The sequence below is a fragment of the Hibiscus syriacus genome, unplaced genomic scaffold (assembly GCF_006381635.1).
Source record: "Hibiscus syriacus cultivar Baekdansim isolate YM2019G1 unplaced genomic scaffold, ASM638163v2 tig00110485_pilon, whole genome shotgun sequence".
Taxonomy (NCBI): Eukaryota; Viridiplantae; Streptophyta; class Magnoliopsida; order Malvales; family Malvaceae; genus Hibiscus; species Hibiscus syriacus.
The window spans coordinates 759,732-772,106 of NW_024062760.1; the positions used below are offsets into that span (position 1 = coordinate 759,732).

Here is a 12,375-nt window from a genome sequence, read left to right on the forward strand (position 1 = left end):
CCTTTGTGCCGGAGTCGATCAGTCACCCATTTTTCATCAACCCCTGCAATCTTGGCCAGTCCGTTCTTGAAGGGCTGACTCTTGATATGTTTAATATATGCCCTCTCTAGTTTAATGCTTTCGCAGTGCAGTAGAGTAGTATACTCTTCGATAGTAGGTACCATGTCTTCCTGGTTAAAGGTGAAACAACTATATCCAGGGTTCCAGAATTGAATTAATGCTCGGAGTAAGGGCTCATCAGCCTTGACATGGAGCAAGAGGGCGATATCACCATATCGTTGACTGAACTTCTGCTTTCTGTCATTCTTCCAACTGTCCCAAATGTTTCGCAGCTCTTGGACATTATTCTGTTTCAGGCTGACAGCGGCATAACTAACCAGTTCTGACACATAGTTTCCCTGAAGACTGTCTCCCTTCTCTTTCTGAGCCTTCTCGGACCATAGTCGTGCCTCAGCGTTTTCAATCTCTTGTATTACAACACCTTTGTCCATTAATTCGAATTATTTTGTGTATAACAAACGCTTTTTAGGGATCAATAGCCTCTTGTAATGATGCAAATGCTAGAAAACAAACACAAAGGCAAAAACGTTAGTAAAATAAAAATTCAAAAATAATAAAAAAAAATGACGGAAGGAAAAAAACATGGTTAGGGTAAAAATATCCTAAGTTTTGGAACGTGGTTTCGGGGTAGGCTCTAATTCTTCATGGTCTCCCGGTTTAGGTTTTTTTTTAAAAACGGTACCCGAGTTCTCCTTGTCGGTGCCCCCTTGGGCTTGCCAGACCCTTAGTCCTAAACCCATCACAAGCTTGTGTGAACTAAGTTAAACTCGAGGGGACACATTCCCTTATGCCCGCACGGTGAATAAATTCACACGAAGACATAAGGTATATGAATCCCGAAGGCTACTTGCTAGGCCCGCACGGTGAATAAATTCACACGAAGGCGTCGCTTTCACCCCCACTTAAAATAGGAAATGGAGCTCGGGTATAGAGCCTTAGATGAAAAAACTTTGAAGTCTGAAATCATGAGAAAACGATTAGTCCAACTATTTACTCGAAAATATAATCAAAAGTAAGTAAAAAGGATCGAAATATTACCTTAAAATTTGAACTTACCATTTTCGTTAAAAAGACAACTGGAAATTACCTTAGCCTGACTCACTTACCTCTTCCCAGTGGAGCCGCCAAGCTGTCGTAACCGTCTTTCGGTTTGGGCCCCGGAATTGGGCTTCGACTTGAAAAATGGATTGGAGTCGCCACCGATTATTTATTTAAAAATAAATAGGTTAATCGGATACCTTATATCTTACCTGATCTGCGTCTTACCAAAGATATGTCGGATTCGGGAGTCGGTTACAGCTAAGGAAGGATTAGCACCCTTGAACTGCCCTTTCGGTACTATGTAATTTCCAGTTGTCTTTAATTAAGAAAGTTGTAAATTTAAATTAAAATGTAAAATGACGATCCAAATTACTTACCTTAGATTGCTTAAATTGTACCCTTAAAAGATCAAGACATATATTAGATAAGAAATGCAAATAAAACACCTAAGGTAAAATGGAAAACAAATAAGATGAGGAAAATATAGAATATAAAAATGATGGTAATAATAATAAAGATATAAAAAAAAAGATATATATAATAGTAATAAATTAAAAAACTAAAAAACTAAAATAAATAAATAACTATAATCAAATATGTACAAATAAAATAAAAAAGGAATAAATAAATAAATAAAACATAATAAAGGTGAAATAAAATAACATACAAATGTAAAGTGATAAGAATTAAATAAAATGTCCATATGTATATAAAAATGTAAAATAATAGCGTATAAGGTAAAATAAATAAAGTTAATAAAACATATAATAATATTAATACCATATATATATAATAACTAAATATGAGAGGGAAAAAAATCTATATAATAGTAATAGAAAAACTAAATAATGAAGATAAATATAATAAGAAAAAAAAGTAAAGAAATAATAAGATAAAATACAAAATGTATACACACATATATATATATAATATAACATATAAGTGAAATAATACTATACTAATAATACATATATACGAGTGTATAAAAAAAACTAATAAGAATATAAAATATATATAAATATTATAATGTAATATAAAAAGATAATTAAAATTAAAATCCAGAGAAAGGATTAAAATGAAAGAACTGCAGGCTAGAGGTCAAAATTCCAAAGCAATATTAAGGGTTAATTTCGATTTGAGGGGGGAAAACGGCTCTTTTCGAGGTAACATGGATCAAAAGGGTAGTTTACCCTATTTTAGATAGAAACACGCGGATGGTTTAAATTCAGTTTGGGGATGAAAATGGAAGGAGTTAAAATAAAAGGACTAAAACTGAGATTGCTCCTATTTTGCGTGAAAAAACGTGAATCCGGTCACGGTCCACGTGGGTCGAATGGGCTTAATATATGACTCAAACAAACAAATTTTAGTTTCATTCCTTCCTTCAGAAATCAAAAAGCCCTCGTCTCCTTCTCTCATTTCTCTATCGCCATTGTTCTTCAGCCATGAAGAACATGGGCCAAGTTTTCCAGAATCCGGCCTTTGGCCTCTGAGCGCCGCCTCGCCGCCGCTGTTCATCGGCGGCAAAAAAAATTTATTTTTTTACAGTTCGAAAGCCCTTTACCCACACTTCTCAAAAATGAAAAAAAATCCAACAAATAACGAGCCTCAGGGAGTAGATCTAGCTTCAAAGTTTTGAAACTCTCTCCTCGTTCATCGGCTGAAAACGTTTTTTTTCTTTTTTCTGGGTCGTCTTTCGAATCAAAACGCAGTACAAGGCCTAGAAATCAACATGCAAAGGCAACAAAAACGGATGGACAAAGGTAAAAAAACACTGCTACCTTTTTATTTCCTTTCGAAACGATTACAAGAACTCTGGTTTGCTTCGTGGATTTTTGAGTATTTTGTGTCTAAGGCTCTCTGGTATTATCTTCTGGGAAAAAAAAAAAAACCTCCTCCGTAGTGTTACAAATGGATCTATTTATACTGAAAAACTAACTATTTTTTAGACTCCTATTTAAAATATAACTCTAATGCGTTGTTGTTTGTTGATGATGATTGTATTGTTCGTCGCACGTTTCGGGGTTGGAGTCCCATATATCCACGAAGGTGGTTTACTGCCGAGAAGTACGGGGGAGAGGCATGAACAGTGAAGACTCGTGAGGCATGGGGTCTTTGCGCGGCTGGAAACAAGGGATGCGGCGTTAGGGTTTGGTTTGATTACCAAACGAGTCTTCTGTTGGACCATCTGGGTTCTTGGGCCACCTGTAAAATGTAGCATAAATAATGAATGAATGAAAATATAAATTTATAATAATAAAAACAATATTATAAAATATAATATTAATCGATCGAAATTCAGTGTCTTCAAGTACCTAAACTTTTTTTTTTCAAAACTTATGTTAAATTTTGAATGGGGTAATAAAATGAAACAAATACTAATTTTTTTAACGGCGTGATACTAAAATAAAAAAAACTAAATTGTAGGTATGATTTTAAAAAAATAAATATTTAAATACTAAAATAGATCAAAATTAACATTTTAAATATTAATCGCATAATTTACTCTTAAATTTAATCGTTACAATAGACAATGTGAAATATTTGATGACTAGATTTATATGGTTATGGTGAGCACGCACTCATAAATTTATTCAATATAAAAATATTGTTTTTTATCTTCTCCGTTCTCGAATCCGAGATATATTTAAACTACTTACCACTTGAATCAATCTTTGTTGATATAAAAATATTTATTTTGATTATCAATAATAATTCTATTTATATTTCATTTAATAATAAATAAATTATAAATTTTCCCTAAAATATAAAGAGGAAGTCAAATTATTCTATTAGTCCTTGTTTTATGTGTAAATTGTGCATTTAATCCCTAAACTCTTATTTAATCATTTTAAGTACGTATAGTTTTTAAATTTTAAAATTTCAATCTTGATTTAAGTATTAGTTGTTAAAATTCAATTTTGATTTTAGTAGATTTAAGAATGCTCGGATCAGGTTCGGGTTGACCAAATACTAGATCGACCCAATCCATACCTATCCCTAATCCTATTGTCCCTGCTATTTAGGTTAGGTCTAAAATTTCAGAATTCAAAAGATACATAAATTAAAACTGATTAAATCATACAATCGAAGTATAAAATTAAATTCGTAACCTATACGTAATAAATACTAATAACAAAATTCGACCAAAAATAATAATACGGAGTATAATACGCTCTTTCTCTTCCCTAACTCTAATCCTGTGTTTATGGCTTCTCGGTTCCTAATATTCAAACCCATTCAATGATTCGTTTTTTAGGATTATCTCTGTGGATGGATTTGTATGTAGTCTGAGACCTTGTTTTATCATTCAACGTTCACCACAAAAACCTTGTTTGACTCGTGGGATTTGAGCAGCGGTTGAAGGTGACTCATGGCACAAAACCCTGTGTTGAAAGTTATATCAAACTTTAACTCAAGGCGACAACGACAACCAATCTAAATTTAGAGTCAGATAAGAAAATATATTTTTTTTAAGAAAAAAAGATAGTTTCAATTTTTTGTATAGGATGAAAAAAAATATTTTTAAAAGTTAAAGATTCAATTAGAAATTAACTTTTTTCATTAACATGTCACGCCAATTTAATGACCAAAACATAATAAATCAATTACATAAATAGCTCAAATATAATTTTTTAAAAACATTATGGCCCAAATAAGATAAACCGGAAATCATAATGACATTAGATGTAGTTTACCCTTTGACACAATAATCGTTCCCACCTAACGCGGAATTTCCCTTTAGGTATAAATAAGAACTGACCACTTGCAATTAGGAAGCAAAGGTGAAAGGAAGAGGGAGGAACAGAGATGGGAACGCCGTCGTTTCTGCGCAACAGATACTGGATTCTAAGGCATGGAAAAAGCATCCCAAACGAGAAAGGCCTCATTGTTTCTTCATTGGTCAGTCACTCAATTCCTTCATCGTTATCTGTCTCGTCTTTCAATTATTTTATCTCGATTATCCGGCACATATTCGAACATGAACACCCTAAGAACATAGAATAAATTAAATATATTCGTGTCGGATGTACCGGAACATTAAGCTATATGGGCCAATACAGAAAGTCGTGAACTCGGTACATGTTTTTTTTTAGATGCCAAGGGATGCTGCAGCTGCTAAGCTTCATTTCTGCTATGATTGCTTTTCACTGCATACCATAAAGTTTTGATTTTGCTACTTGGCTCTTGTTAGTAACTAATCTTTAGAATCCCATCAGGAAAATGGTGTTCGTCTCGAATATCGGTTGGCATCGGAAGGTGTAGAGCAAGCTCAATTGGCTGGAAAATTGTTCCTAAAGGTAGTTGCTGTTCATGTAATTTAAGCATAAGATGAACAATAGGAAGGATGTAGGCTCTAAGTATTATGCTGTAAATTAGAAAAACGAAACGACATACTTGTTCACTTGCTTGCATACCGAGTGCAGGAACTGAAGGAAAACAACATACCGCTTGAGAATGTGCGTATTTGTTACTCGCCCTTTGCAAGGACGAGTCATACAGCTGAGGTTGTTGCATCGGTTTTGAATCTTCCATTTGAGGGTCCTCAATGCAAGGTGAGGTTATAGTAATTGAGATGTTAAACCCGATACTGTGTGTTTCTCTGGTTTCGATTTTCAATCTTTTCTTGAGGGAAATTATGTTATATTGAATTTGGGTGACTGGATAGGTCATAGAAGATCTTCGAGAACGATACTTTGGCCCTTCATTCGAGCTTCTATCTCATGATAAAGTAAGTGACGAGTAAACATGGTCAATTTATATCTTCCCATTCCCAGGCATAACCTTCAAGCTGATGGATTATAAGGACTATCATGTAACACACTTTAGGCAACAGCCATATGCATAAACTATAAAGTACTTTTGCTTATTTTACACTTTAGGCCCATTGCCACTTAAGTCTTTATTAACTTTTGTTGTAACTTATAAACAAAACAGTATCCGGAAATATGGGCAATGGATGAAAAAGATCCATTCACAAGGCCGGAAGGTGGAGAAAGTGTTGATGATGTGGTTGCTAGACTTGCAAGTGCTATGGAAACTATGGAATCCGAATACCAGGGGTAAACTATTCGCGTTTCTTTAACAGTCAAACTAACAAAACGTATGAATTATGTCTAGAATATCAAGCAGCATTGTCGTTTTTCGATGCGGGACATGCTGAAAATCATATCAAATTATGAAATAATAGATATATATTCTCCTCATAGTAGGTCAACTTCCATAAAATAGAGTTAAATCGAAAAGAAAAGGCTTTGATTTGTGTAGAGGCATGGGAAATACTCAAAAATAGGCATGAAACGGTTTGTGATTGGAATCATGAAACACTTTAGACTGGTTAAACTTGTGATCATGCTCCTAGTTTACTCCAACTAAAAGTAGAAATTTGCTCTCGAAATTTATCACATCAAAAGTAGAATTTATTATCAGAATTGTTATTCTGATGTTATGCTAAGACTAGGGTAGAAGTGTCAAATACAGGTATGCTGAATCTTTCATTTTCTATGTATTTTAAGATATTTTTGGGAGGTCATAATCATATTTTTATATTCATGTCTGGGCATACGTAGGAGCAATCCAATCTGGTCTATAAATATGCAGCATTAGCATAATCAGGATAGCATGCTGATGCCAAGCCTAATCTGAAGCTAATATTTTTTTCTTTCCCGAAGCAGATGTGCGATCTTGGTTGTCAGCCATGGTGATCCGTTACAAATCTTGCAAACGATACTCGATGCAGCTTCCAAACAGACCGAATCAAGTTGCAGTGACTTGGCATCCAGAATTCAAGCTGTTAGAATCCCTTCTATTTTGTCTCAGCATCGAAAGTTCGCACTGCTTACAGGAGAGCTTAGGACAATTATATAATCTGTCGGGAAAAAAACCTGGAGTTACCTGCATTTCATGTCTGAATAATGTTCTTAAACATTTACAATGATCGATCTTCCATTACATTGGAGAAGATAGATCCATTGATCTTCAAATTGGTGAAATCACTATGTTATTGATAATGGAAATGCTTTATTAGTACTACTTTTTGTTTAGGAATGGCAATGAATGTTAAAAAGTTGCATATTAAATTTATAATTTATTGATAAGGGAGAGTATTGTCGCTCTTGTGATCATACTCGGGTGGACTGGACTAGTACATAAATACATCAGTGTTTATGATAATTTTGTTCCGGGTGCATGCGAGTGATGAGAAGTGATGTTTTCGGACGAGTTGGATAAAGCAAACAGGCAAGGAAAGTGTAGAGCTTTAGGATGGCATATGGACTTGTTTTGCTATTGTTAGAACTCTTCTTGGATGAACAACTGTGTTCTTGTTTGATTAAAATTTTAGTGTTGATTCAAGAAGGGTTCATTGTTCGATAGTCGGACTAATATACAATTGGTTCGATTGTTTAACCTATAATTGTCATCGAATTCTAATCGACGAACATGTTAACATAGTTCGATCGAGAGTGCAGGTGACATATGCTAGGGGAGGAAATGACTTAAATGTGTCGTGCAGTTGAGCTTCTCTTAAGGTTGTTCGACTAGAAAGGGTTAACTACATTTCTTAGCAAAATAGCCAAATCCAACATGGTAGAGCTTTCTAAAATGGACGGCAAAGTAAATCCCTATGGGAGGAAGTGAGGGAGCTCAGTATAGGAACCACCGTGGACCACCTTCGCCACCAACACTACCTCGATTCCTCAAAGAGGGTCTCCGATACGACATCAAACAACAGTTAAAAACAGTGGCGACAATAAATCCAAGATTTAGGAGTCAAATTATGAATAAATACTTTTTGTAATACTTTTTCGTAATGAATGACTAAAATAAGATAAAATAAAAAACAAGTAACTTGGGATGTAGTTTTCCCTTTAAAAAAAGGCTAAGGGTGCCATTTTTTGAAACGTGGCAGGATATTACTGGCTTACATGACAAACCTGTTATAATAATAATAATAGTAATATCAGGGTAAACTATGATTTCTATCACTCAACTTTGTCTATGTTTCCTGTTTTCACCACTCCATTTGAAATGTTTTCAATTTGATAATTCAATTTTTAAATTTATCATATTTTGATCATCCCTGCATTAAATCAAAAATAATAAGTGACATGAACAACTTTATGCTAATATGAAAGTTATATGTAATTCACCTCATTTTTATTTTTATTTCATCTTCTTCTCCATACTATTAAAAATTTATGAGTTGTTTATTCCTATATTATGTTGGTGTCAAACCCATCATTCTTTGATATTTTTATCCGATTACTTAAGGAACCACAAATTTATCTCATCCTTCACTATTACTCTATTAGTGTATATTTTTCTAAAATCTCATCCTTCACTATTACTCTATTAGTGTATATTTTTATCAGGATATTTTTTTTGTTCGATTAACATAAAATTGGGATATATAGTTTGTCTCCTCCTTTCACCTCTCCACCATTAGAATTTGAAAGAATATAATCTAACTTAAAAAAATTAAAAGGATATGAAAATTTAAAATTTAAAAGGGATTTAAGATTTTTTTCAAAAATAAACATAACTTTTGGTTCTTTTTATTAATTTTAAAAAATAAATGTCATGTTATCACAATGTTAATTATTTAATGGTAGAGTGATGAAAACAAGAGTAATCTGAAAATTATGTGATTAAATTGAAAAAGGTTTAAGTTAAATTTCAAAAAGAGACATCTGAGAAGATTTGAGTGATTAAGACAATAATTTAACCTAATAAAATTCTACAATATGGGCAGTATCGCCACTCGCACAAACCCGAGCAAAGCTCTGTTCTGTTAGAATCCCCAAATTTCTCCAAATCCAAAGTCCCAAAAATCCCCTTTGTTTTTACGATTCATTTTTACAAATTGCTCCGATTCTTTAAATTATTTTTCAATTATTTTTTCTAGGGTTTTTGATCGATCTGAGAAAGGGAGGATATGGGTGCGGAAGGCAATTCGAGCGACTCACGACTCGGTGGCAATGGAGGGGGAGAAGAAGAGGGAGTGATGGTTAATATTCGCTGCTCGAACGGCACAAAATTTACGGTGAGGACCAGCCTCGAATCGAGCAGTGGATCTTTCAAAGCCCTTTTGGCTCAGAATTGCGATATCCCAGCTGATCAGCAACGATTGATTTATAAAGGGCGAATCCTGAAGGACGACCAAACCCTTCAAAGTTATGGTATGTTTTAATTGCCTCTAGGTGATTTTTTTTCCTCGTAATTTCTGGGTATTTCCTTTTTGATTGAATTATAAGAAAAATGTTAGAGAACGGTGAGATTCCTAGAAGAAAAATGGTTCTGATAGTAAGTTTTGAAACTAGGAGGAAAATGCTTGATTTTCTTAGCATGGATAATTAGGTTTTTACTTGGGAATATGCTGATTTTGGTGGCATGACATTGATTTTGTTGAGCTGGTTTGATGGCTATGTATTTGATTGTATAACCTGGGGCTACCGAAGATTGTGACATGATCATTGAAATTGAAATTGAAAGGCATTAACTATAATACAACCCTTTAATCAATTGACCATTTCCTATTGAAGGTTTGCAAGTTGATCATACCATTCACATGGTTCGTGGTTTTGCCCCATCTTCATCTGCACCTCCTCCTGCAGCTACAACAAATGTTGCAGCAGATAATACTGCACCAGGGGTACCTCGGAGTATTGGTTCGAATGAAGGTGTTGGTCTGGGAGCATCCTTATTCCCTGGACTTGGTCCACTTGGTGGTGGTGGTGGAGGAGGAGGTTTGGGTTTGTTTGGATCTGGACTTCCTGAATTTGAACAAGTACAGCAACAACTAACTCAAAATCCCAACATGAATACACCTGCTATTCAAAGTTTGATGAATAACCCGGAGTTGATGCGCAGTTTGATTATGAGCAATCCGCAAATGCGTGAAATTATTGATCGGAATCCTGAGCTTGGGCATGTACTTAATGATCCTAGCATTCTCCAGCAAACATTGGAAGCTGCAAGAAACCCTGAACTCATGCGTGAAATGATGCGAAACACTGATAGGGCTATGAGTAATATTGAAGGCTCTCCCGAGGGATTTAACATGCTTAGGCGCATGTATGAAAATGTTCAGGAGCCATTTTTGAATGCTACAACTATGGGGGGGGACTAATGGAAGTAATCCGGGTTCAAACCCATTTGCTGCTTTATTGGGCAATCAAGGTGGTCCTCAAGCTAGAAACTCAACTATTAGCACTTCTACGACTAATTCTGAAACTGCTCAGGGACAAACCTCCCCAAACACAAATCCTCTCCCTAATCCTTGGAGCAACACTGTTGCTGGTGGTAAGTATTCTATACTTCATCAAAGCATCTTTTCTGCCTAGCTATACTCATTTGTCCAATGTGCATATTTTTTCATTTTATGCACTTGCTGCTGAGATGAATGGTAACTAATTTCAAATGCTAGTGATTAATGAGGAAAATTATGTAAGCATGATCCTGAAAGCTGTTGGTTAAGTATTTTTTATCATGTAGATTGTAGATTTGATCAATGCCTAAAACAAAGCATTATTATTCAGTTAACGGGTGAATGGTTTGATTGAGATTCATGTAATTACAGTTTGTTGCCCTTGTTAATGTCGCATACTTATGGACTATAATCTTTTGATGTTTTGCAATAGGATGCTGATTCTTTTAATGGGTTTGTCGTATCTGTGTTTTAGATCTTGATTTCCTGATGAATTAATGTGTGCTGCAAATTGTCAGGGGGGACCCAGGCCAATGCCACTGCAAGGCCAAATCCTGCCGCGGATGCCAGGACACCAGGTGTTGGTGGTCTGGGAAGCCTTGGACTTCCAGATCTGCCTCCAATGGTGACTGGAATGCCAGATGCTTCTCAGTTGACTCAGTTATTGCAAAACCCAGCAATATCACAGATGATGCAGAGCATAATGTCTAATCCCCAATATATTAATCAGGTATTTTGGGAATCACTTCGGTCAAGAGATTTTCTTTTGCTTATTTTCAGTTTGTTAAAAATCTGTTTTTACTTTTTAGATTATGAATCTCAACCCTCAATTAGGTAGTATGTTTGATTTGAATCCTCAATTGAGAGAAATGATGCAAAACCCAGAAGTACTTCGTCAGATGTTTTCCCCTGAGACAATGCAGGTATGTTCTATGACATAAGTATCGCTGAATTCGATAAATGCTAAAAGCTTACACCACTTGATGGTTTTGCATCAATATATCTTTATTTAAGCTTGCCCGTAGCTGATACAGTCTTATGGGCATGCTAAGGCTACCTCACTTTATAATATCAGATTATTTGTTGTTTTTTTTCCAAGTACTGTTTTGATAGTGAAGTCACCTATGTTCACCTTTCCCCTTTTCCCTGTTATTTCTTGCAGCAAATGCTAACTTTACAACAGTCCCTTGCGTCTCTCAATCGACAACAAGCAACCCAGTAAGTGATAGTACATCTGTCTTTTCCATTGATAACCAAAACCTGAAATGCCTTTTACTACTCTTGCTTTCAAGGTTGGCCTAAGATTTTTACACGCTGTGGTTACAAATATCAAAATTGTTTCTAAACCGACTTAAACCCTATCTGGTTCTTTGATTGAAGATAGATATCTTGTACCTTTCGTCTATAATTATTGGTTTCAATTGGACAATATGAGGGATTTAAAAATAGAATCAAATAGTAATCTGGGCAGCACATGATTACAAAAGGAGTGGTGATTATAATTGTTTTTTTAACCTCATTTGGCTTTCTTACAGGGATCCAGCTCAGACCGGTGGTACTACAGGTATAGATTAAAACAATTCCAAACTAGGGTTTTCTCTAGTTTGCTGTGACATCTTCCTTTACCAGCTCTTTCAACTATTTTTATGTTTTTACCCTTTGTTTTGTTTGATTGTATTTTCAGCGGCACCAGGAGCTGCTAATCTGGACTTGCTGATGAATATGTTTGGCGGACTAGGTGCTGGTGGCCTTGGTGTCCCCAACCAACCTGATGGTTAGCATTCTTATTATATGTTTACGAAGGCTTTGGTTTTATTAGATTTGTTGCACTTTTGGGTCACTAGTAATGGCATCTTCATTGGACTACCAGTTCCCCCAGAAGAACTGTATGCTACACAATTATCACAACTCCAAGAAATGGGTTTCTACGATATGCAAGAGAATATCAGAGCACTACGAGCTACTGCTGGAAATGTCCATGCTGCGGTCAAGAGACTTCTGGGAAATCCCAGGCAGTAATTCCTTGAGATTTCATGCTTTCTTTAAATTTGACCAAGGAACACTCT

At 35.2% G+C, this 12,375-nt stretch overlaps 1 protein-coding gene and 1 pseudogene across 1 annotated transcript; both read left to right on the forward strand.

Annotated features, from left to right (window-relative positions):
- Positions 1 to 4,862: 4,862 nt before the first annotated feature.
- LOC120129372 (uncharacterized protein Mb2253c-like) lies at positions 4,863 to 7,134 on the forward strand. Its single transcript, XM_039146891.1, has 6 exons — positions 4,863 to 5,004; positions 5,322 to 5,402; positions 5,529 to 5,657; positions 5,771 to 5,833; positions 6,040 to 6,164; positions 6,777 to 7,134. The coding sequence occupies exons 1-6, from the start codon at positions 4,912 to 4,914 to the stop codon at positions 6,967 to 6,969; spliced, it is 684 nt and encodes a 227-aa protein (XP_039002822.1). The 5' UTR covers positions 4,863 to 4,911; the 3' UTR covers positions 6,970 to 7,134.
- A 1,903-nt stretch (positions 7,135 to 9,037) lies between these two features.
- LOC120129337 lies at positions 9,038 to 12,328 on the forward strand (annotated as a pseudogene).
- Positions 12,329 to 12,375: the final 47 nt, after the last annotated feature.